Source organism: Polypterus senegalus, chromosome 2 (genome assembly GCF_016835505.1).
Source record: "Polypterus senegalus isolate Bchr_013 chromosome 2, ASM1683550v1, whole genome shotgun sequence".
Taxonomy (NCBI): Eukaryota; Metazoa; Chordata; class Cladistia; order Polypteriformes; family Polypteridae; genus Polypterus; species Polypterus senegalus.
The window spans coordinates 115,554,235-115,582,226 of NC_053155.1; the positions used below are offsets into that span (position 1 = coordinate 115,554,235).

The 27,992-nt window shown below is 34.9% G+C and overlaps 1 protein-coding gene across 1 annotated transcript in view; it reads right to left on the reverse strand.

Annotated features, from left to right (window-relative positions):
• The window catches only part of cblb (Cbl proto-oncogene B, E3 ubiquitin protein ligase), a 234,183-nt gene that overhangs the window by 45,801 nt on the left and 160,390 nt on the right, over window positions 1–27,992 (reverse strand). Inside the window, exons 5-10 of the mRNA XM_039744429.1 lie at window positions 17,935–18,056; window positions 14,430–14,567; window positions 7,967–8,054; window positions 7,715–7,846; window positions 2,409–2,609; window positions 387–572 (exon numbers count right to left, since the gene is read on the reverse strand). Coding sequence (XP_039600363.1) covers window positions 387–572; window positions 2,409–2,609; window positions 7,715–7,846; window positions 7,967–8,054; window positions 14,430–14,567; window positions 17,935–18,056 — 867 coding nt within the window. The remainder of the gene's footprint in view (window positions 1–386; window positions 573–2,408; window positions 2,610–7,714; window positions 7,847–7,966; window positions 8,055–14,429; window positions 14,568–17,934; window positions 18,057–27,992) is intronic.

Here is a 27,992-nt window from a genome sequence, read left to right on the forward strand (position 1 = left end):
ATTCTGTCACAGTGCCAGCACTGAATGGGTATTCTTTGAAAACTTGGTATTTGATTTACTGAATTATTGACTTTCTTCTTTAACAGCCTCTATTACCTAAATTTACTTCATTGTTTTATGCAGTTTTCTAATTAATGTACAAACCACTTTGGACTAGTACTTATTAAAATGCACAATGCAATATAAAGTTGCGTTACCTTAATTTGCCATAGTAAATGAAAGGACAGACAAGAAAGACAATTTAACAGAGTCAATACAATTTCAATTAAAAAATTCCAGCCTATATGGAAACCTCTCAGTTCCATTAACAACTGACTTTTGTTAATGTTTGAAATACCATTCTGTCCACACTCCTAACAAATACACCAATAAATTTAAACACTTACTTTAGGTGACCCCGTTGGGCTGCCACATGGAGAGCGGATCACTCCTTTCTGTATCAAATCCAACCGAGGAGGGACAGGGGGAAGATTAAGATGCTGTATCTGCAAAGGATCAGGAAGGGGCTTCCGCCTTTGTGTCAAAGGTGAAGAATTTGGTGATGTCACTGGGGAATTCTGACTTTCGGTGTACTGGATGCAAACAAAAGGTAAATATCAATATTTACTGTATGAATAAAAAAAAATTTAAATGATGAAAATAAATCTGCTTACTAATTTGTTGCATGTCACTGAAATTTTCAAAACTTTTCTGTTTTCTTCTCCTTCCTTACATTTCTAACTCATTCTATATTCTAACATAGAAATAAATACCATTTTGGGTGGGTGATGTGACAAATAATATCACTACTCTACTACAAGATTCACAACTTAATACATACTAACATGAAAACGTCCAGTTTTGTATTAACAATTAAGTTAATCAGTGCTACTAATATTCAGTATGTTAGGAAAGGTATTTTAGTTCTGATCACAAATAAAAATAAAGAGCTTTAACTGGCATATTAAAGCTTTGTGCAAAATACTATCTATGCCATGACTCATAGACAGTGCATATCACAAAGACATAATAAGGTGATGAATAAAATCTTTTTTATGTGTGATCGGTGAATCATAGTGGCATTATTAACTACTGCACCTTGGTCCAAACAGAATACAAAAGATGGTATAACTTATAATGCTGCTTTACTGTATATAGAGTGGTCTGTAATGGCCTATTTAGACTTGTTTTGGTATATCAAATATAGATGGAAACTGTACACTTTAAAACCACATATCTGAAATGTTATTCTAATGAGCATTTAAAACTGATCATCTTCTCTTAAAAAGTCGTTTTAACTCATTCACTAGCATTGCCCTGCGAAACTGTAGATGTAATCCATTTCACTTTTTAAAAATATATTACACTTGCTATTGGGAGAGGATTCTAATGTGTACTATATTGTTGTCTGCCTGTTTGGTTGTTATGCAAAACAGAAAAAACTAGAAAATTAGATACAAACTGTCGGTCTTGAGTAAAGAAAACACATTATAAGAAAAAGTCAAAAGGACTATATGCAGTATATACAGGACCCATCCATCCATCCATACATTATCCAACCCGCTATATCCTAACTACAGGGTCACGGGGGTCTGCTGGAGCCAATCCCAGCCAACACAGGAAACAAACCCTGGGCAGGGCACCAGCCCACCACAGGGTGCGCACACACACACACACCCACACACCAAGCATACACTAGGGACAATTTAGAATCGCCAATGCACCTAACCTGCATGTCTTTGGACTGTGAGAGGAAACCGGAGCACCCAGAGGAAACCCATGCATTCCCGGGTCTCCTAACTGCGAGGCAGCAGTGTTACCCACTGTGCCACCATGCTGCCCTATATACAGGATAATACAGTTAAATTGTACTCTTTTTTTAATTACCACTTTAAAATAAAATTTTAACCTTTTTAGAATTTTCTTTGAGAGATGTATTATTATTAGTTTATCAAAACTTTGCAGCTCTAACCTTACAAGCTGTTACCCATAACACTCCAAGAATGTAAACTGTGATCCACACTGCACACAGAGTGCAGAGCTGAACCTCTTACATGAGGGGTGCTCTTTTTCTTTGCAGCAGACTTGTTGAACTTGAGCTCTGCAACATGCATACAAATACATGTCTGCCAAGTTTTCAAAAAACAAACAAACACAACACACTGGTGACAGCTAGGGGTAGTGTGCCAAAAATCAATAATGTAGGCACTTACCCGCTTCACAAAAGTACTTTAAGGTAAGACTAAACAAATTATGATGGTACATAATAATCTATGATAGAGCACAAACACTGTTTTTTAAATAAATATGATTTTCAGAACATCTGGAGCCATTTCTTGCTCTATGCCCCAAACTAGACGATATACAGCAGGTGATACATAAACATTTAAAATCTTCATTAGCTGCATATTGATTGATTTGCTACTTACTTTTCTGACAGAAGCAAGTCTATTCATAATAAGTGATTCTTCTTTGTCATCATCATCTTCTATATCCAGCATTTGGGAACTGAAATGCTCAATAAAATTGCTCTTAGCACCTTCATCACGTGGATCAAAAGGGTCCACAATAATTGGTTCTGTCCCCTTGATTTCACATCGGCAAAATGGACATCCTTGGCCTTCAGATTCCTAGACAAAGAAATCAAGAGGTAGTTCTGTGATTAATGTGTAACAGAACACAGCATGACTGCTATAGAACATAAAACTTTTAGATATGGTCCTTGCGACTAAAAAAAAAAAAGGAATAATACTATAGACAGGCAAACAAACATACAACAGTTTTTAAAGCACAAAATGCCTCAATTGAGGCTTACCCTAAGATGTAAGCTACAGGGTCCTTTTGCAGTTCTTGAAGGGGGAAACACTCTGAGACAGAAATGAGCAAATAACTTTGCTCTATGCATATCTCCCTACCATTGACAGCGATGGAGCTACATTTTAAGGTAAAAAGGTTTTGAGTAGATGGTGTTGAGGAGGGTTGGAGTGAGTTGAGATGTGTAATATTTTTCTTGGCCAGATTGAGTTACTAGTCCAATGAGTGTTAATGTAAATTGCAAAAATTGCCAACATAAACATATTCTTTCAAATAGTCATCTCTCTTTATGAAATTAGATTTTTCACCATAATGGTTCTTAGTTTCTTTATGTCACAAATTCAGTATCTAGACTATTTATTTTCACCATAAGGCACAATTTACTTGACACAAGTCTGAAAAAATGTGGAAAGTTGTGCCATGTGAGGGTGCTTGTATAAACAGCCACACTGCTGTTGTGTCCACATGCTCGTCGATGTTTTTGTTTTGTTTGCCACAAAGAATAATGTTTACAGTGGTCGCATTTATCACTAAACATCTGTGTAATCTTGGAAAATGGCTAAAAAAAAAAAAGTAAATTTAAAAGAAATTACTGTTCATGTTATGACCTTAGATAAAACAGTACTTGAATAATATAAGGTACAATCCAATAAAATATAAGATAAAATAAACATGTTAAATATTTGAAAATAGAGAGGATGTTAAATACACACAACTTGACTTTCAAATTTTTTCCCTAGGTTTAATTTGTCATACAATAAATACAAAAGTAAAAATTAAACCAATTTGCAAAATAGAATAATCAAAACCAATCAAACCATATAAAAGTGAGATAAACAGCAAACTAATGTTAAAATATGAAAAATGAAGAATAAAATTTTCGAACTTGTGAAAATGTCAAGAACAAATGTTTTCTATCTAAATAAAATCCACTGTAAATACAGTATTAATAAAACTAAATAATGCAGTGAGACTCTTCCCTCTGAACTTTTGATGATCAGCCTAAACACAAATTAAAAATAAGCAACTGATTGAGCTGATCCATGTAAGCTACAATTAATCTTTTTAAAAGCTGAAATGAGACATCAATGCATAACTCAATGCAACAGCCTAAAGCCAAAGTCTGCAGTGTATGGTTATCCCACACACTCCATGGATTGATGCCCGTCTTCACTAAAACCTCTGATTAAAGCAGAAATAGTGTGACTGCTAAAACAAACTTATGAGTCTGTGGAGTAGAAAACGAGTCACTTCGTGCTGGATGGCCATGTCACAACAGCGCGTAGTGTAATGGGTTTATTACCATTGCTTGATTAAAAATAGAAAAGACATGGGCATTTACAGGAAGCAAGAGAATATTACCTATAATACTTGGCAATGATAGCCATTTTGTAAGTGAATAAATTAATAAATGCTAGATAATGCATCTAATACAAAACCTGTAACATACTAAGGTATAACATATTGTTTATTAATAAATATTGTGCTTTGAATTACGATTCTTTCAACTTTATCAATTCTTAATGCTTCATGCAGAAACATTATGAAAGGCATCTTTCTACTACTGCAAAGCAAACAGAAGCTTATTCTTTTAATTATAGATGCATGCTAAAAAGTAAAGAAAGTAAATCGATTTAAAGGTTACACCATAAGCCAATATGGATGATTAAAAACAAAGGAAAGGTTAAATGTATTAAATCAGACTAACATTTATTGTCTCACTCCTATTAAAAAAGTACTGCTTTAATAACATTAAAGCCCTGTTAAATCATCCATCAGTCTACCTGTATTATACTAGACAAAGAAAAATATTTTACAATACTATGTATTTCATGAATTAAAAAGATTGAGCTACAGTAAAAACATCTTCTATATTCTGCCCAGCTCTCTTACTGTCTTTTTTTTCCTTATCTGCCACTTTAATATATATGCCACTCTTTTTCAAGGTTATTGACTCTTTTATGAGTAGATTGTGATCCTGCTACTTTCACATTTTTCTTAAATAAATAGAAGAAGATATAACATGTACATCTCGTTGCCAGCATGACCTACATAGATACAGCGGCAGCTATGGTGGCTATCACTCCTCAATATGTTGATGTAAATTAGCAAGCATGAATAGCTGCCCTGTGCTTTTGATCCACATCATGCCATAACATAACCTTTGTTAACTCGTGCTGTAGTGTGGTTTCTTGGAATACAAAGTTCTGAAAGATGCCCCAGGTCCATTTATGACCCTAATGCCAAGGAAATATACTTCACTCTCTTTTTTTCCCCCAACTAAACTCGCTGTCATTTGTTTTTAACCGCTTATTCTACTGCAATTGTATCATTTTAAGCCTTAAACCTACTTTGATTCAGTCTCGGGTAGAGTCTTCTAACCATGTTCACAGTAACTCATAGTAAGCACCATACTTGTGGTTGTATAACATACTAACCTGCTCACATTCCACTGAAAACTGTGAGAATAATCTTCTAAGATTGTTTTAGAGACATTTTAATGAAACACTTATGCTTGCTGCCACTTTAATAAAATTGCACAATAGGCAATAATTTTTTATAAGAATCAAAAATGTTCATACACCCTAAACATTAGGCCCCTGAATCTAGAATTTTAGGTTTGGGAGCAAAAACTGATTTGTTTTCATGAGCTTACTAGAAAAATTGTTTCTTTGATAATGATTTTATTTCAAGTATCTACAGTATTTGATACTTAGCAGACAGGTGCGAATGGAACTAAGCTGGTCACTTCTATTTCTATATTTCTATATTTGCACCTGTAGCAGACTTCCTTTTGTGTTAAACAGGTTCTGTAAACTATTTCCACATTTCATATTCTAATTAATGCTTATTAACAGAGATAATTTAATACAGACAATTAATGATTAGTGATAACTAGAGAACACAGCATTTTTACTGGTTATGCTGCAAGATAGCTCAACTGACATCTAAACATGTTTCTTAAAATAGTACTGTCTACCACAGAGAACAATTCCACATGCTCATCTTATTTCAACAGCACTACATAAGTCCAAGATTTCAACCTTTCATACCGTTTTAAATGCAGAATAAAAATGTTTCATTATGTTTACAAGTGGTGCAGAAGATTTCAACATATAATGGCACGATAAAGAGAAATAAGTGCTCATGACGAGATCCATTAAAGTAATACATTAAGTAATTTTTAAACCTTTTTGCAGTGCAAAAAAAAAAAAAAGCTACACACCATCAATCCCTAAAGTTACTTGGTTTCTTTTGCTTGCTTGCCTTGCACAATCTCCAGACTGACTGTTTAAAACCAAAGAGTAGTATTGTTTCTCTTCTTGAGATTTTCTTTTCAGTCCAAATGTTTGAAAATTCCTCCAATTGCAACTGGCACTGTGCACTGTGCGCAATGCCAGTATCATACTGAAACTTCACAAACCATTGCAATAAAGCAAATGAGAAGTAATTAAAAAGGAACAAAGAGTCTCAGGTATGCACACATCCATTAGTGATGTGCTCTTTATAGCACTGTCTTTTGAAAATGTAGAGTGTTCAGTAGTGGGGGGTTTGATTTTAAGAAACACAATAAATAAAATATGTTAACATGCAGTGTGGTTCATTATATTGAAACTGGTAATATCGTAGGACAAAAAAAAATCGCTTCATTTTGTTGGAGTTCTTCCTTTGATATTGTAGCAGCATTTATCAATTTAGTCATCTTTTCACTTCAACAGGTTTTGTTAATTACATTTTCAGTGCCAATTTTTTTGTTTAAAGCCAGTGCTGAAATTAAAAAAAAAAACATCTTTAATTATTTAATCTCCATATCCTTTACAACTCTGAGATTTATTTTGTAAAGTGCAGGCATGAGGTATCATATTACACATATAAATATGTGTATGTGCTCTGAATATGCCCTCCATGTATATTGCACTATATAAAACTAAACTGAAATGAACTGATATTCCTGACAATTGTAATCAGCTGAAATTAAAATAAAAAATACTCCTCAGTTGTTGATATACATCAAAGCATAAAAGATGAATAAGAAACTAATTAAACAAAAACATTTTGATAAAGTCAGGAGTTGACTTTGAAATAAAGAATTGCTAGGATTTACAATCCATAGCCATGGAATAATCAGTCAGTCAGTCATTCTCCATTCTGCTATATATCCTAACACAGGTTCACGGGGGTCTGCTGGAGGCAATCCCAGCCAGCACAGGACGCAAGGCAGGAACAAACCCCGGGCAGGGCACCAACCCACCACAGAGCACACACCAAACACACACCAGGGACAATTTAGGATCGCCAATGCACCTAACCTTTAAGTCTTTGGACTGCGGGAGGAAACCATAGCACCCGGAGGAAACCCATGCAGACACGGAGAGAACATGCAAACTCCACGCAGGGAGGACCCGGGAAGTGAACCCAGGTCTCCTTACTGCAAGGCAGCAGCGCTACCACTGCACCACCCCTGCCATGGAATATTTATATCATACATTTTTTTTGGAGATTACAGAGAGAAATGTGCTGACAAGATTTAAAAGGCAGAAAACAAATAAAACTTGATCACTAGCTGATATTTCTCCTAGGTCCCTAAAACATTTATTAATTACAAATACAAATGCTTTATATTAGTTTTCAGAGAACTGAAAATGAAGTAGGGAGTTATTAGAAGATAAAGAAGCTTCACTTTCTGTTAAAGCCCAGAAGTTGGCAAATGCTGTTCCATTATATAAAAAGAAAGGGGGTTAAAATAGGTAACTATACTGCATAGTGAAGATAATTTCTGAAGAGAGCTAATTGGTTAAGATAGTCTTACTTAGCAATTTACAGCTAACTTTAAAAGACCAACAAGACTGTTAAATTCTACTCAGAAAAAGAAATATAGTAACTCAATGTAATTTACAGGGGTGCCAGCAAAGAAGTATACCTGCCAAGCAGTTAAGCAGGAGGTGCACATCAGATGTCCACAAGGCTCAATCTTCACATCTTTATCATTCTCTGCACATATTTTACACAATTGAAATGTGGAACCCATCTCACAGTATAGTTCATACTGCTCCTACAAAACAAAGCACAAAGGTTACAAGGAATAATGTTGAAGATAAAAACTTAGCAAAGAACATAAACAAAGAGCATAAACTGGCACAGTTACGGAAATAGTATTTTGATAAGAGCCTACCTGCGTAACTTTTATGTGATCATGTGGTGTAGGTTCACATAAACCTGTTAAATCAGGATTATAAGCTCTGCCATCTGGGTAAAGATAACTGTGGAATGAATAAAAATATTTTTTTGGTTTAAAAGTAATATTTGCAACAGCAATAACAATAATAACTTAAATATTGCATTAACTGATAAGGCTGTCATTTTGCTGGAAAGTTATTTACCTTTAGACAATGACATTCTATTCTATCTATTATTTATTGTAAGACGTAACAATCATATATATTGCTGTAAAAACTGAACTAATTATGTTCTCTGATCCTTTTACGTGAACTGTCAAACATGTCGAAATGGCTTAATTTTTATTATCTTAAATGATACAAAATGCTGTCACTAATTCATTTTCTTAACCCATTAATTTAAGACTATACCATCCAAGCTAATCATCATACTCCTCAACTTTGGACATTGTGTCACCTAATACAACTGGATTTTGGACTTCCTAACCAACATACCTCAGCATATGTGTTCTGGCAACATCACATCCTCTACACAGACCTCAACACTAGCACTCTACAGGGTACTGTGCAGAGACCCCTTCTCTGCTCCTACTCCATCTCTGATTGTGTTGTCAGACACAGCTACCACTCAATTAATTAAATTTGCTAATGATCCCACCATCATGGGCCTGATTACCAACAGTGACAACATAGCCTACAGAGCACAGGTCTACCTGCCGGCACAATAGTGCCAGGACAAAAATCTCTTCCTTAATATAATCAAAACCAAAGAACTGCTCATAAGGAATTATAATGTTTCCAGCATTGCCATGTCATGTACATTGAAGGGACAGTTGTTGAGAGGGTTATCAGCTTTAAACTGTCTAAAGTGACCTTCACTGATGATCCTTAAGTGGGCACAGAACATTTCAGCTGTCATCAAGAAGGCTCACCACAATCTTTATTTTCACATACGTTTGAAGTATCAGGCGTGCTAATTGATAATGTTCTTGACATAGTAAATTCGTCATTAGATACGGGGGTCTTCCCAGACTGTCTTAAGACTGCTGTAGTTAAACCCCTTCTTAAGAAACATAATCTTGACCCTCGGCTCTTGAAAATTTTAGACCCATCTCTAACCTGCCTTTCTTAAGTAAAGTTCTGGAGAAGGCAGCCATTATGCAGTTAAATGACCACCTAAATAAACATGCTATTCTTAATAAATTTCAGTCGGGTTTTAGAACAAATCACAGTACAGAAACTGCACTCGTTAAAGTAGTAAATGATTTGCGAGTGAATGCAGACAGAGGCCATTTATCTGTTCTCATCATCTTAGATCTGAGTGCTGCATTTGACACCATTGATCATAATATTTTTAGAAATCGCCTTAGTCGATGGGTGGGCCTCTCTGGCAGTTTCTTAAATTGGTTTGAATCCTACCTGACAGGGAGAAAATATTTTGTTAGTTGTGGTAATTACAACTCAAAGACACATGATATCCGATATGGTGTTCCACAAGGCTCTATCCTGGGTCCGCTGTTATTCTCAATCTACATGCTTCTGTTAGGTCAGATTATCTCAGGGCACAACGTGAGCTACCATAGCTATGCTGATGACACACAGCTGTACTTATCAATAGCATCTGATGACACTGACTCTAGCGATTCACTAACACAATGTCTGACTTGTATCTCAGAATGGATGAATAGTAACTTTCTCAAGTTAAATAAAGAGAAAACTGAAATCTTAGTGATTAGCAATAATGGATACAATGAGGCTATTAGAAATAAACTGGATACATTAGAATTAAAAGTCAAGACGGAGGTAAAAAGCTTAGGGGTAATTGTTGACTGTAATCTGAATTTTAAATTGCATATTAATCAAATCACTAGGACAGCATTTTTTCACTTAAGAAACATAAGTAAAGTTAGACCTCTTATATCACTGAAAGATGCTGAGAAATTAGTTCACGCATTTGTTTTCAGTTGACTAGATTACTGTAACGCACTCTTCTCAGGACTACCCAAGAAAGACATAAATCGTTTGCAACTAGTGCAGAATGCAGCTGCTAGAATCCTAACTTGAAAAAGAAAATCTGAGCACATCTCTCCAGTTTTGATGTCACTACACTGGTTACCTGTGTCATTCAGGATTGACATTAAAATTCTGCTTATTGTTTATAAAGCCTCTCCTCTTCTCACAAGCTTCTACATGACTATAGTGATGCTTGTTCTTGCTACATCCTAGTAGGGCACATGCTCGGCAACAGAATATAAAGTCATGCAGAGGGTGATGCATGTAGCACAGAATACTACCAGCACCTAGCTGTCTTTTATTCGGGACATATCAACACTTGCTGCCTTAGAAAGCCAAATGGTAGTAAACCTCAGCTGTCCTGCACAGTCTTTTATCTGAGTGGTAAGTTCTGGAGCATTCATGCGTGCACAAGTAGATTCAAAGACAGTTTCTATCCATAGATTAGGTTACTGAACTGTTAGTCATAATAAGAAACACTGAATACATTTTTGTACACAGTACATATACTACTGTATAAATATTGTGCAATCTAAATATTCTTGTTTTTAGTTTGTGTGTCTTTCATTGGCAATGTGCCACTGTCACTGTTCCAAGGAGACATGCAGTAAGTCCACTGTATTACATATACATGATAATATATTTCAGCTTGAACTTAAGATTCAAAGACAAACTGGACCACAGTTGTAATAGGCAGGTGACAAATATCAGCCTTGGATAAAATAAGCTATAAATTTGTAAACACATTCACAATCCACATAGACAGCATTCAGTCCAGGATAAAAACTATGAAGATGTGAGGTAGCAGTGTTAACCACTTCCCATATCATTAACTTCCAAAATACTAGGTACCTGAACAAAACAAAAATGTATAATTTTTTTCAATAAGAAAGGTGACCACCATTATTCTGGGTTTACGTGCTGAGGAACAGATGGGTAGAACAAATTTACATTTATGTCTTTAAAGTCATAGTTCCTACTGTGATATTCCATAGAAAATAATGATACACAAATAAAGACAAAGAGTAACGTAAATTTACCTTTCATCTTATTCAATAATACAGTATGGCTAAACTGTATTTGAAGTGATGTGAAACCTGCTTAAGGCATTTTGTTTAGGTTTTTTTTATTTTTACAGTATCTTTAATTGCTTCTTTGTATATTATGTGACAAAACAGCAGCAACCTCATAATTCTCCCAAAATTCTTACCAACAATTCATGTAGTAAAGTGGGAAAATGAGACATAAAAAATGGTATCTATGAAAATTCTCTCTGAATAAGGATGTGACAGAGGACAGATTCTTGGTATAAGACCATTGCTACTGGAATAAAATTTCTCTTGAATAACAGGCTGAAAATGGTTTATTATACTACAAAAATAGTTTTTCAGCAACTATGCTTCTTTTCAGTGCAAAAATCATAATTTAGGAAAACTGTTAAATAACTGATAACTGATATGCTGATATGGAAAACAAATAAAGACTTAAGTGGCTTTTCATATTATATAAACAAGCAAAGATGAAATGATTTAAGAACACTGTTGTCACTTACAGTATCTGATTATTAATGGATCTAGTCAGTCATCCTTTAATACTTAGAATAACTCCAAAAATAAAGATAATAATTTGGGATTTATAACTGCTAAACATATTGATTTCTTCCATCTGCAAACAAACGTCTGCTTTCTTATGCAGACAACTCATTTTTATTCCTCTAAATCCAGATAAGCCTACAATAAAAGATTCTGAATACAGAAATCAAGGTGATAGCCAGAATGCATTAACTAGTGAAATCCTGAGGCACAAGACAACAGCCTATTCTACTCGCAATTCAGCATGAAGCAATGTGGATGAGCAAGTGTAAAATGATGATAACTTTGAAATTATGAATAATCAATGAAAAGTAGCTATCACAGAAGTAAACAGATATGCAGGCGGAAGCGGGATGTCTAGTATTTCCATACTTGAGACATTGGGAGCTAAGATGGTATGCTTTTGTCTTGAATGAGTGAGATTGGCTGTTACAACTGGTATTTATTTGATACTGACCAGAGCAAAGACACAAAGAAGAAAATCAAACATTGAAATAGAAGCTTCCTGCCTAGTACTGGTCATAGTAGGAATAGGCAGATTGAATCTTTTTAAATGGACCACCAGATATATGATTTCTCTCAGCGTGGACACACAAAACAGCAAAATTTATTTCTATAGCTTTACAATAAGTTAAAAAAAGGTAAAACAAAAAATTAGAAATAAATATGAATGAAATACCAAAAACAAGTAAAAAAGAATGAATCAATACACACTTAAATAATACAGATATACAATTAACAGATAAAGAGGAGTCCCTAAACATGGATTCATTTTTTAAGTCTCTCATGATTATATTGATAAATCTGATACTATGGTCAGATTGCCAGGGAAGACAGAAAAATAAAAACAACTCAGAATTTGGCAAGATGCTAGAGAAAAAAAAAATATTATTTATATTATCTGGCCAGCCTTCACTGGGCATTCTACCTAATATAAATGTGTTTAAGTAGTTCCTATTGTTTTTAGGCCGTCATTGTCCACACTGAGCCTGACTGTTGAAAACTTTATTTCACAGTAAATAAGTTTTCAAAATATGTATTTGACCCCTCAGGGAACAACAGAAATTTCTATAGATTAAACAATTAAGTGTAAGTGAACAGAAATGTGAGGGAGACAGAGCAGTGTGACTCATGCAGTTTATAGTCATCTGTGATAATCAGTCAGATTAAAATGAATTCCCTTTCCTCACATGTGCTTAGTTATTTTTAAAGACTCAAAAGAGATGATTAGGTTACATGTGCATTATTATTTCTTTATGTAGACTTCACCCTAATTATATCATGAATTTCAAATGAATGGAATATCCTTAATAATTTCTTCCATTTCTATGATATAAAAAACAGCAAATGTTAAAGCAAATATTCTTCCCTGCCATTAACAATTTTTAACATCATTTTAAAGGCAATGACATTCTGGACTTCACAACCTTCTTCCATGTTTTAAAATGAAAAAAAATTAAAGGTCAATGGCATTCAGAAAATAAATAAATAGTGGAAACTACTGTAGTAGGTAATCTATAATTAAGTGTTAATAATGAATATTTGGTATTGTTACATAATTATAAAATTCTTTATAAATATGTATTATTTCTGCACTGACAACATTTGTACTTGTCCATTTTTTCAACTCTATAATCCAGATCCACTTGCAGGGAATTATTAGATGTAACTAATAATAACTTACTGCACCGCCACTCTACGGTCTTCTATGTGTTACATGGCTGTTACTTCAATCTGTGATTGAAATAACGTGATATGATGTTAACTAAAACTAAATGTATGAGGACCCTGGTACAGGGTCATTGGGAGTCATTAATGGTGTAATATTTCTACAAAACTTCTAAATACATTGATATCTCAAGGCATGATGTGTATCAGATATGGTGAATTTAAAACAGAAAAAATATTGAGAAAGATAAAATGATGCACTGGCACAGACAATGTATGCCATTTTGCCAGGGAAGAGTAAATGGCATTGGTATGTGTAGTATGCAATGTAATTGCGCTAGAGGCCTTTGAATGCCTGCAGGCAGAGGCATCCATAAATCAGCAAGGAGAGTGACCTTGAATAAATATGGAATACACGACCAATGGTGCTAGAATGCAGTTAACCCAACAGGTATAAGGAAAGATCACACCCTCTGATAACTAGAGACTGATGCCATTGAGGGTTTGCGGAATATTCAAAGATCATCTACCCAACAGCATATGGTCCCAAGCTGGGATAGCAAAACACAAGTTGCCCCTTAGGTCAGGGAGAAAGACAGAGAAACAACTGATGGTAGTGAATCTTAAAAAGCAAGTTCATTAAAAAGAAGACAAATGACATCTGTTCCTTTAGCAACAGTAAATGTTTACCAAATAAGATAGTTAATGAAGACCTGTAACTAATGCAGCCCTCTAGTACTTGAGTTTGACACCTCTGGTCTAGTGAAAGGGTAAAGACTCACATGACAGAAGCAAGATACAGTAGAGTACAGTGAGAGTGAGAAACATGGACAATTCTGACAAAAAAGGAATTAGTTTAGTATTTCACAAATAAAATGTACATTTATACAGCTATTTTTATTTGAAAAACATTTTTATTCAAATAAAACTTATTTGCACTTTCTAAATAGTTTAAAGGTGTATCACCATATATATATACATATATATATATATATATATACACATATATATATATATATATATATATATACACATATATATATATATATATATATATATATATATATATATATATATATATATATATATATATATATATATATATATATATATATATATATATATACACACACACAAACACACACACATTTTTTTCCCCCCTCACTCTCTTTGAATATATACATACAATCCTTCTCTGCAGCCATCAATTAAGGCCTGAAAAAGAGGTTTGTTGTGTGGAATTGTTTGCAGTATATTTCCATCGCTGGTGACATAACCAATGGCCCATTGCCCCAAACGAGTGCAACTCAATCGAAAGATGTAGCTGAAATGAAAGAAAACGGTATCCATTGATCATTTTGGTCATTTTAAAAAAACATTCAGTTAATTGTTAAGTGATAATAATACTACAATTTTACATTTGTATTTTCAACTGGTTGTACATTGTAGCAAATCCTTCAGCAATATGAGGTTTAAGGAATTAACACAGGTCACAGTCTGGCAGCTAGATATTTGTAAGAACTGGCAAATGAAAAATGACAACTATTGTAAAATATGCATGGCAAAAACAGGTCAGAAACATTACGACAAGTCAAATATTTCCTACAATGTAAAATAAAGATGCATTCAATACTGATTCTCCCTGAATGGATGCATTACTTAATAAACTCACTTTGTAAACTCATTTATATAAAATATAAAAAAATTACTGGAAGCAACCTGTTCTGAGGACATTTACAGTAGAACACCCTGAGTGGATGTCACTCTTTCTTAAAGGGCAACACACTGTTTAAAAATGAACAGCAAATAAAATTGTACAGGGTCACTTAGCTGTCTTGCTGGATTCATCAATTTTGCACTATGAGAAAAACAAGTGCAATCTAAAAGAAGAAGTGGTTGAGATGCGGATCTGGAATATTTCTCGTATTAGTAGTGTTAAAAAAGGAAATTCATCAGCTAAATGTAAAATCATGGGGTCTCATCTTCAAAGAACAAAATAATCTTCTTTCTACTATTATACTATGTTATCGTGTAACCTTCAGTATAAACTACAACCAGTGCATCAGGATAAATGAATAATAATTAACTTAATTAATATAAAATCTTAAGCTTGATAAATGTATACATATAGCTAGCTTACATCAGATTAACAATTTACAAAAGGGAGAAATGGGTAGTGGTTAGTGCTAAAATTAGCCTGTGGAAATTAATACATTCAAGAACATTCAAAGTAAAGCTTAATACATTCTAAACTGGTCACAATGTTTATAAATTAAACGGACACTCTGACTACAATATGCTAGCACAGCTAAATGAATATCCATTACGCCAGATATATCCAGAGTTCATTTACCTCAAAAGCTAGAAACACCTCTATCCTGTTGTATGTATCCACATGTTGAAATATCACTCTTAGAACTGGGGGATGTTGCAACTGTGATGCAGATGCTAAAACTATAGCCATTTGCTGATAAGCACATTAGTATATTTTAGGGCCATATTTAAAATTATAGGCAATATAAATAAAAAAAATAAACTGTAATTATGATTTTGTTAATGCATAATCTGTATGAATTAAAAATATGCTGTTTAGCAATTACTTAAAGAATTTATTCTTACATAGAATATGTCATTGCAGTTCCATGCAGGGGTTAGTTTCCACCCTGTATCAAGTTCCGTACACCTCACCCTAAATCCAGTTCTGAAACATTTACTTTTACACGGTGTATGTGATTGCAGTCCCATGCAGAGGTTAGTTCTGACTCTGTTTCCAGTTCTATATACCCAACCCTGAATTTTGTTCTGTACATACAGGTGTCGGCTAACTGTGACTCTGGAATATGTGTGGATGGATCAATATAAAAGGAGGGTTGTTTGCACAAATCATCATCATGAAAACCTTACATATTAAATAACATCACCAGCAAAAAGTAAAATATCTATGTACACAGATTAGGGAAAAAAAGATTTCTCTGAGGAACACCTGGAGGAGGTTTCAGATAAAAGTATAAAAAATTAATGTGCCCAGGGTATAGAAAGAAAGCCAACCAGTATAAAATAATCAGACATGTGCGTTTCTCTGGATTCCCAAGCCTCATTCTGATCTTGACAATCTGAATATCTTCTGTTAGAAGATCTTAGCACATATGCTGTATCAAATAAGAAAATGGGTGGCATTTACACTGCAGTCATGTTAAAAAGAGATGACAGCTGTCATCTTCCTTACATGTATTTCATTATTCATTAGGTCACATTTAACCTAATCAAGGTGTACTGCTTCTGTATTGAGAGAGTTGTGGAATCTTAGTTTTAACTTTCCTGGCTGTAAATGGTACAGAAATAAGGCCATGAAACTTAGATATACTGTAACAATCTCAACCCTACCTAGCTCAATGTGTATTTGTGAGGTGTTGGGACCTATGCTGGTCTCAATCTACTAGACATTGCATCCTAATGCACAAACACAGACTGTCACTGGGCCAATGCCTGTCTGGTATTTGAACCCAGAATGCTGATGCCATTAGGCAGAGCTGCTAACCTCCGTCACTTAATCTCTGATAACAACATGTTACAGCCAGAGTAAAAGTAAAATAAAATGTTTGTTTGTGATTAGATTCAACCATGATACAAGTAAAAAGGCTCTCTAATAAACCATTATTATACTGCAAAAATTATAGATATTTTTTTTGCAATTTGTATGTCTATGGCATATATTGAGTAACAACCAAATCTCCACAAACTATCTGCCAGTAATCTCAAGCCAAAGCTATCCATTCCAATTTCTAGACCATTATGATCTTGAAAGAGACTTCATAAAATCATATTGTGAAAAATAAATTGGTTCCAAAATAAACACTAAATCCTCATATATCACAAAGTTTGTTGCCTCACACTTCTGGAGTTAAACCTCAGCCTAGGCATTATCAATGTAGAGTTTACACATAATTTACATGCCTGTGCAGGTTTATTCTTGGGATTCTGTCTTTTCTCCCATATCCCACAGGCATGTACGCTAGGTTAACTAGTGACTCTGAACTGGAAAAGAATAACAAAGTTAGTCTGAGTGTGTATGTGAAAAAGCCCTGTAGTAGACCAGTCAATGGACTGAAACTGGATCCTGCCATGTGCCTCATACTTTGGAGACTGAGCACACCCCCACAATCCTTTAGTAATAGGTAGATTGGCAGAAGGGTGACATTTTAATTAAACACCTGAAGCAACCTTGGATATTCACCACATTTTACGCAGTTTATTAGTCATTTTATATCTTCTTCATTTTTTATTATAAAAATAGAATTTCAACTGTTTTACTTAATAAATCAGCCTTTCCTAAGGCAGTTTGCTTTAAAACAATAAAAACATTAATGCAAAGACAAGGATCTATTCATAGCCCTATTGCCTTGAGTAAGTAATAAATTATCATTATTTCATACATGATGAAACACATAATATAAATAAAAAAAAACCTAGCTCAAGGCAATACAATTATTTTATAACATATGGCAAGGTATTTCACATATGCTTAACTTTTTAAATCACGCTAAGCTGCACCTCCCAGGATCAGCACCATAAATCCCCTACATGCCTCACTATAAAGTGCAAAGGTAAAGTAATTAAAAAGATGGGAATGATAACCTCAAACTACAGCACTAATTACAGAAAAACTCAGACTGAACAGCTGGACTGGTTACCTTCCAGGCTTAGAAATATATTTTTGGAGCCGAGCCTTCACTTCATCGTATGTTAAAAATGCCATGTAGCCAGGATGAGTCACTGCCAGAAAATTCCAGTTCCTTAATATTGAGCTCCAAGGCTGTAAAAAGGGCAAGACACAAAAATATGTCTGACATCAAGAATGTACTGCAACCAAATACCTAGTGGTCAACTGCACATAAAGTAGAGAAGGTTTGTACAGTAATCACAAGAAAGGACATAAAGACATTTAAACGTTAAAAATGATTTGGTGGAACCAAAAAGGTAATTACTCTTGCAGAGTCTGCTAACCAAGAGATCACTACACAATTCACAATAAATTTAATAAAAACTAATTTCCCTGGATAATGAATTTATTAACTCAGTGATTAAAACTCCTGCCTCAAAGCTTTGGAGGCCTGCGCTAGTTTCCCATAATGGCAGCTATCTGAGTGCACATTCTCCCTGTGTTCATGTGTTTTATTGTTTCTCTCTCTGGATATTTATATTTTTTTCCTACATCACAAAAAAGTGTATAAATATTAGATGTCTCAAAATTGGCCTGATATTAGTGACTGTATACTGAGTGTGCCATCCAAATCTAGCCTGAAAAGGGATATGTTAATTCAGGAAACAATGCATGGATGGATGATTTTCAAGTCAATTAAATACTTTCAACTACAATCCTCTTCTTTATGACCTGCATTACATTTAAAATTTTTGTCAACACTAAATTATTAGACATAACCAAAGATGACTAACATTGTTAATTTGGCTAATTGTGTTGCTTCGGCCTTACTTTAGAGGAAAATGATTATATCAGTAACTCATCTCATTGTCTAAACTATTTTGTTCCTATGAGGGTCAAGGTGGTAACGTGGTGCTGGCCACATCAGCCCTTGGTCTACACCAGGCCTCCATTCAGTGGGTTGTGTGGTACCCTGTACATCCCCTGCAGCTGACACCCAGTGAGCATCCTCAACAAACATATAAATCATCAGAAATTGATCCTCCCAAAAAGTCTTGTATAATAATAACAGTTTCTGTAATTACTAGAAATTGATATATTTTAAAGAAATGAATGAATAAGTGGTAAATTTAAATAAAATCATTAACAGAAAGATCAAGTTAAGGAAATTAATTTTATGATTAGAAAAAAGTACATTTGCAAAACATAATTAACAAGTTCAAGTTTAAACACTTTATTGTCATTGTGCAACACAAAGAAATTACTTCTACAACAACCCCAAATATGCATTTAACAAATAAAACAGAGGTAACAATTTAAAAACAGAATTCAAGTTAAATAAAAAGAAAGAGAAAATAGACTAGTCATACAAAATATCTGAAATATTTTCAAATATGTCAAATACAGTGTTAAGTAATCAAGTAACCAGAGAAATTTATTTTTGCCCAATGTACAGTAGCATAAATTGTTATTGCACCTATTAATGAACAGTATATTGCATATTATATATAGTATTATATTAGTATATTGTACTTTACCAATATAACATATTGCACATATTCAATTAAACATTGTCTCAGACTGAGGAGATTCAGAGTTCAGAGAGTTTATGGTAGATGAGAAAAGGCTATTTCCAGTCTATGTGTGCATATGCGGATTGATAAAGTATCTACCTGATGGAAGGAGCTCAAACAAAGAATTTCCAGGATGAGTATAATCCTTGATAATGTTGGCCCTTGTCATACAGCAAGTCTTATGCAAGAGTTTGAGTGATGGCTTCAAAGCCGATGTTGACCTCTGCTGTTTTTACGACCTGCTGCAGGGCTTCTTTAGCATCCTTGGTGCAGGTGTTGTACCAGGCCATCATGCAGTTAATCAGGATGCTCTCTACAGTACATCTACAGAAATTGTTTAGCAGCTTCTGGGGGAGATTAGCACTCCTTAACTTCCTCAGCAAATAGAGGCATTGTTGTGCTTTACCTATTACAACCAAGGTGTTGTCAACCCAGGACAGGTCCTCTGAGATGGTGACTCCTAGAAACCTAAAGCTGGAAACTCTTTAAACAACATCTAAATTGATTGTTATTGGACCATGATTGGTCTTTTTAGTAGTCCTTAAGTCCATAATAACTTCTTTGGGCTTTTTGGTATTTAAGACCAGGTTGTTGATATTGATCCATGCTATCAGGTTCTGAACCTCTTCCCTTTATAAAGCATCATCATTGTTTGATAAAAGCCCAATGACAGTTGTATCATCTGCAAATTTAACAATGATGTTTGATTAGTGGATGGGTTGACAATCATGGGTGAAGAATGTGTAGAGGAGGAGACTTAGCACACAGCCTTTTAGCACACTGCTGCTTACAGTATGGGTGGAGGATGTGTGTTTGTCCAGCCTGACAGACTGGGGGCGGTTGGTGAGAAAATTCAGTAACCAGATGAATATGGAGGAGCCAAGTCCTAGTGCATACATTTTGGTTTTTTTTGATCAGCAGGCTAGGTACGATGTGTTAAATACTGAGCTGTAGTCAATATAGAGCATCCTAACATAGGTGTTGGGCTTTTCCAGATGAGAGAGGGCAGTATGCAGAGCCACATAGATGGTGATCTCAGTCAATCTATTTGACTAGCAAGCAAACTGGTGTTGGTCTAGATCAGCTGGGATGGAGGCTTTATGTGAGTGATTATCAGTCATTAACGTGAGTGATTATCAGTCATTAACACTAGAATTACCAGAGCCTACGAAAAAACTAAATCCGTCCCACCTTAAATCGCTTCTTAAAATCGTTCACAGCTCTCCACCAGCGTCTTTTGTCATCACATTTTGTCAATGTGCTGATAAAAATCAGGCTGCAAGCAGCCGGCTATTCCATCCCCCCACCGACTTAGAACGTACACAAACTTCTCCCAGCTCATGCCTTGATTGATTTTCTGGGAGTGAAGTGGAGTTTTAGAGTGAAAATAATAGATCGTTGTTTGGAACACACACATTTCATGTCTGTTCCATTTCTACAGTAATCTGAGTAAACACATTGTTAAAACAGAAATGTTTTTTATATTCCACTAGTAGATGACAAAATGTAGGCCTAAACTATATAATATATGAAGCCTGAAGTATCCAAAAAATACTTTCATAGAAGGTACAAATCTAACACAACAATTGCGCTTTTATTCAAAAATATAACTGTAGAAACAAAAAGACGCCTTAACATGCAACATTGACCAAAGTTGATTATGACTGCGTCTGTGGTGCAATAGAATCAGCTGCCACCTGGGAATCAAAAGGTAGCGAGTTCGATCCTGCATCACTCTGTTTTGAGAAGTAAACTGCTCTTAGTCTTACTAATTTAGAATAAAAACATACATTTGATTTCAGTCTGTAACAGCCGGTGTAATTTATGATACTTGTAAAGTTTAGCTTTGTTTTTTTTTTTTTTAGTCAGTTTTATTATCTCAGCCACGTTGACGAGCCCAAACACACCCCACCCCCGCATCTGAAACTGCCGTTTTCACATAGACGGGCTGTAACAGAGGTAAACTCAGCTCCCTTCTACATCTGAGCAAGAATGCACATACCATTGCTTGCATACTAAAGTGTCAGCAGGCACTTTCGTGGCATTACACACATTTTTGAGCAAGCCCTCTGCACACTACTTGTGACTTTAGGCTTTAGCAAGTAAATAAATAAAGGTAAATCGTGTCATAAAATGATTTCTTCAAAACGTCGAATGTTATTTATTTGGCACGGACATGCTCAAAAATACATGTGTAATGCCACAAAAAGTGCATGCAGACATGTAATAAAACTGACTAAAAAAAAAAAAACTAACCTTTACAAGTATCATAAATTACACCGGCTGTTACAGACTGAAATCAAATGTATGTTTTTATTCTAAATTAGTAAGACTAAGAGCAGTTTACTTTTCAAAACAGAGTGATGCAGGATCGAACTCGCGACCTTTTGATTCCCAGGTGGCAGCTGATTCTATTGCACCATGGACGCAGTCATAATCAACTTTGGTCAATGTCGCATGTTAAGGCGGCTTTTTGTTTCTGCAGTTATATTTTTGAATAAAAGCGCAATTGTTGTGTTAGATTTGTACTTTCTGTGAAAGTATTTCTTGGATACTTCAGGCTTCATACATTATATAGTTTATGCCTACATTTTGTCATCTACTAGTAGAATATAAAAAACATTTCTGTTTTAACAATGTGTTTACACAGATTACTGTAGAAACGGAACAGACATGAAATGTGTGTGTTCCAAACAACGATCTATTATTTTCACTCTAAAACTCCACTTCACTCCTAGAAAATCAATCAAGGCATGAGACGAGAGAAGTTTGTGTACGTTCTAAGTCGGTGGGGGGATGGAATAGCCGGCTGCTTGCAGCCTGATTTTTATCAGCACATTTAGATGACAAAAGACGCTGGTGGAGAGCTGTGAACGATTTTAAGAAGCGATTTAAGGTGGGACGGATTTACGAGTTTTTTCGTAGGCTCTGGTAATTCTAGTGTTAAAAGCACTTTGTAATGACAGAGGGTGACAGCGACTGGTCGATAGCCATTAACACAGGTTATCCTAGGTATTTTTGAACAGGCACAATGGCTGTGGATTTCAGGCATGTCAGGAGTATACATGAGGGGAGAGAGAGGTTGAAAATGTGCGTAAATACCTCTACTAGTTGGTCAGCGCAGGCCTAAAGCACATGTCCTTGTACATTATCAGTACCTGAAGCCTTCCTTAAGTTGATACTGTTGAGTGCCTGCCACACCTCATGTATTTGTAGGACTAAAGGCTGTGAGTCTCCGGTCAACTCAAAGCTGTTACAAGCCATCGTGTATTGTATGTCATTCTTCTTTTTGTAATCCATGATTAATCAAATGCCTTGCCACATTTGCTGTGACCTTTAGTTACTGTCAAAGTCCTCCACAATCAATTATTTGTACCTACGTTTTGCAGACTTGATAATATAAAAATATATATTTATTCTGAACAGGCCTGTACTACAGTATATACATTGACAAAAATGCATGAGAGTAAAAATCATGAATCATTTTAGGAAACAGCAAAAGAGACTAATATTTAACCCCTTATGCCCCAAAGGCTTTTTGAAATTATTGCACCTAAATTGCATACCCAAAAAGTAATGGCTATTATTTGGCTTATGTAATAAAGGAGCTGCAAATGGGTGAAGAAAAGTGGGTATAGCACTCCACATTTTTAAAACAAAATTTTTATTTTAATAAAAAGCTTTGTTTCACACTAATATCAACTGAATAAAACACAAACAAATTAGGCATTTTAGGAATTTCTCTCCAATTAAATGGATTTTACAGTACATAGCCAAGACATTTTAAGATGCTCTACCAGGTAATCAATTTTCCTTTATGCCCCAATCTGTCAGCTATCATTGTATCAACTAAAATTTCATATCCCATAGCACCACAAAGTTATCCTGTTTGGCACAAGGTGTCTCCGTTTTTGGAATCATTTAGCGTTCCACTTTGAAAACATTTAGTCTCTTGCACCTAAACCATCTCTCAACAGTATTGCAGTTGTAGTTATTTTTTATTTTTGACATATTAAATTAAATGACATATTATATTATGCACACACTATATCACAAACGTATACTTTCAAAATTATTTTACGTACTAGTCCTTGAATTGCTTTCTGTTCGCCACTAGACAGAGAGAAACCTTACATTTAGTACAACTGATTGGAGTTTTTGTGCTGCAATTCACACATCTTCTAATGCCTTCTTGCAGTTGCCGACAGAGGTTTAGTGCATTTTCATTTATGTTTTTGTTGTTGTTTTCTAATTGCATTTTTGTTGTTTTTTTGTTGCATTTCACATCTGGAATCAGATAGTTCATATGTACATTTTCATCCCAGCTTCTTCCAGTTCTAGGTCATGGGATGAAGGCAATGCCTTTCCTGGCAGCCCTGGGCGCAGGTCAAGAAACAGCTCTGAACATGGAAAGCTAGTCAAACAAACATATACCTAAACCATTCACATGGGGGCCAATATAGTGTCCAATCCATCTAAACAAGAAATTTTTTGCATTCAAGTCAAAAACTAGTAGAATCAAAACAGCGGAGAAGAACAGTGATATTCAATCGAATGCAGAAGTTAGGGGTTGTAGGGGGATGGTTGTTGAGTCAAGACAGTGAACACAATCTGATTCAAGGTCTTCAAATTCCATATCACTAGCATTTCTAACTTTCCTAGGCCTTCCTAAACCTACGTGTTCTTTTTTGAAGGAGAAGACATTTCCCTAGTACAAACTTCAATTCTTATTACATGTCAACCAAACAATCCCTATGTACTCTGACAGAAACTACTGTGTAATTGTACCTGTACATAAAGATGAGCTGCCGCAAATGCAATATATTTCCTGTCTTTTACACATAGCTGTGACAAATGTCCACTCACTAACAGCTACACATCACTGGAATGCACTGAACCTTAGCTATCTAATGGTAATGAGCTTTTCACTGTATGTGGCTCTATACTGTATACATGGGATCTTTGATAAAATTATATCCACTCAGCTGTGATGTATTGCTCACCACGGCATATATATGTGCAAATCAAATATTGTATTTTACTAACAAAATAGAACAGACAAAATTAAAACTTATGATTTATTTAAAAAAGACAGTATTGGGTATGTAAGAATACCATTACAGCTTTTGATTCACTTGTGTATTTATTGCAACGTACACAAACATATGCCAGCAGGACACCTTGTGGATAACTGGTTAAACTGAAAAGAAATGGTACTGCCTGGTGCCAATAATCTCTGCCAGCACATACATTAAGGAGTTTTAAATTCTGACCGATGGACGTTCTTCATTTCCATTGTCATCAATTTCTTCCTCAGTTGACACTTTATGAATTTAATTAATGATCTTTCACAGAGATATACAAGTTAGGTGACCCTAAATTTCTCCTGTGTGGGAGAGTATGCATTGTGCTGTATCCATAGTTGGTAGTTGTCTTGTGCCCAATGCTGTCAGGATCTCCACTATACTGAACTGAATTAGATTAGATAAGATAAACTTTATTCATTAGGTTTGGTAATGGATGTGTGGATGGATAAACAGATTTACAATTTTAGTGTTGAATCATAAAATATTTGAGAGTATTAGTATTATTAATCTAACAATAAGATTAGTGTTATTCATATTTACTTTAAGAATGCTATACCGAAAATATCAAAGTAGGAATTTAACTTTTGCACTTAATCTAGCTAATTTAAGTGTGCTTTACACCTATTCATCAGTCCATCTTTTGTACATACTTGCTTTTTTGTTTTTGTTGTGGGAAGCAAAAACATTTACTTATAGAAACATGTTAATGCAAGAATAAGCACTGTAATACATCTTCTACAGTGCATACTAATGTAAGCAACACAGGACCAATACAATGCTGACAATCGATCAGACAGAATGTCTTCAGATGAAAGTAAAACATGCAAGTGTGTGCTTTTCACACACAAATAATTTGCTCTTTTCAATGTAGTTATAATTTTGCATCACAATTAGGAAAACAGCCAATGAAGCAGAAATGTGCCACCATGGAAATGGCAAACAAATGTGGTGTCAAAGGAAAAAAAAATGAATTTTGAAAACAGTCAATGTTAGGAAAGTAGCATAATAAAGACAGGTTAATACATCTACAAAGAGGCTTGTTTTCAGATGGAAAACTCAAATCATTGGTGTTTTTTGGCTCCTTATCTCAGGGATCATACACTTCCAATACTGACAAGAATTATGAAGAGACTGAAAGAGATACAATTATAAATAGTAGCTCCTCAGACTTTAACATCTTACCTAACCTTATGTCTGATTTTATCATAAGACAGCATATGGGCAATTGAACTGGACTGTAAGACTCAAAGAACAAAAAAACAACTTTTTATTTACAGAAAAATGAGGGAGCAGAATGATTTGAAAAATCTGCATTACTTTTAGGGATGTGCAATGTCTTAAAAGTTCACATCGTCATTTAAAAATATTGATGATATATGATACCATCGCCTGTGGGGGTTGGAGAGATAGGTAGATGCTTGTGGATTATGAACAATTAGCTGCTCTACCCCATTACAAGAGAAAAAGTCTACAACTTTGTGGTGGAAGGAGGAGCATTTCAGCTTGGGACACTGCAGTTTTGCTGTCTCACACATCGCTACAACTCATTAGATGTAGCAGTATTAGTTAATGTTATTGCAATGACTCAAAGGTGCTTTGTTTCAAGTTCATTTAAAATGTCTACAAATCATAATGCCGTTCTAGCAAGAAATTCTAAAACTAGATCTGCCTCCTCATAATACGAATTTCAATAAATGTCTACCAACAGGAAACTAGGTTTTTTATATATATTTATTTTTAGAAACTAGAAGTTACTAATTGCTTTTACCCACTCAAACACAGCATCCTCAGTTGTTCTCTTTCCACCATCTTCTGAGACTTGGCATGCATTATAGAAACAATTCTTCATATTTGATCATGACTTGGCTATAGCGCATATTGTGCCTTTTCTTGTCATCCACACAAATGACATGCCACAAAAAGAGCATAAAGCTGAGTGGTGATTGGCATTGTGAGCTTACAATGCATGATATGCAGGCAGGCGAAAAAGCAAAGTCCTGATTTGATATACAGTGTAATCAGTTTATTTCAGATTTAGTATCCCATGTAAACAGTACAATTACATTCCTATTGTAGTGATCCTCTGTGCAGACAAAATAAAAAGGAGGATAACATGGACGATGGAAATAATAAAATTAAAAAAATAGAAAGGTTTCTTTTTCTTTAAGGTCACAATAAACAGTAAAAAAAAGGAAGTGTCTTTAAGCAATGTTACAGTAAGAAAAGAAATAAACTACAACTGTTTACATCCCTAATTGCCTCTTCTCCATTGTTATGGCCAAAGAGAATACCCTTGAATACTGGTCTGGTGTTTCAAACAGCCCCAAAGCACACTGTCTTGCTATTGTGACTTGCACACTTTTGCTCCTTATTGGTTTGTTACATGCTGACCCTTCCAAATCCTTCAGCCTGTTCCTCCTCCTATTTTTCCCGCTTTCATCTCTTTTTATAATATAGAGAGCCACACTGGGATCACTCCTGTGAATGTCATTGTTTGCAACAAGCCAGGTGAGCTCAGCCCTTACTTTGTTTTAGTGGTTTTAATTTGCATCCTGGTTCGCTGGCTGGTGATGTTTGTACTGGCCATTGCCAAAAATAAATGCCAAGTCAGCAGTTTAAGCTTATAGACATGCCAATTCACGTCCAAGACACTACACATCAGCCTACAGGTAGTGCCTGAAGTGGAACCAAATTTCTGCTAGTAGTCTCTTTAGTCAGTGTCTTATTCCTCCTCCCAATTCGCTATTACTTTTACATGATGTGGCATTTATATCATTGCTGTCTTCCCACGACTCCCCACAACTCCTGTGGTTGCTCATATCCCTTATATAAAACAGAGTAGTATTTGCATAGAATCTATGCATAACAAAATCAAATCAAGTGAAATGCAACATTTTAAAAATTGTACTGTAAGATTTTAATTTTATCATCAAGAGATAGCACTTAGCCTTTGAGGGACAGCTTTGACCGCTTAGTATCATTTACTGAGCCATTTTTACACAGAAACAAATGCAAACTTCCTTTTCCATGGCTTGCCTCAATTCCTGGCACCTGCTATAATAAGGGGCAAGTGCACATGCGTGTAAACTCCTGATGATGTGCTCTTTTCTTGTGTAACTGTCTTGAATAACAGTCTTCTCTAACCAAATAAAGTCAACCACATATCACTGTCCAAATCCTCTTCAAAACTTTATTGCCTACTTAAAGTTGCATTTAGGATCAAGAGACTAAAATATCAACAAAAATAGAAAATCAGCAACGAGTCACAAACCATTTTAGTGCTACTTAAAATATCAAATAATTATTTATTAAACTTATTAATTGTTAATTATTAAAGAAAAAACAAATATAAAGTAAAAATAAACACTTTTACAAAACTGGGTAAATTAAGCAACGTTTATGAAAGCGTCTAGCTCACCTAAAAAGTA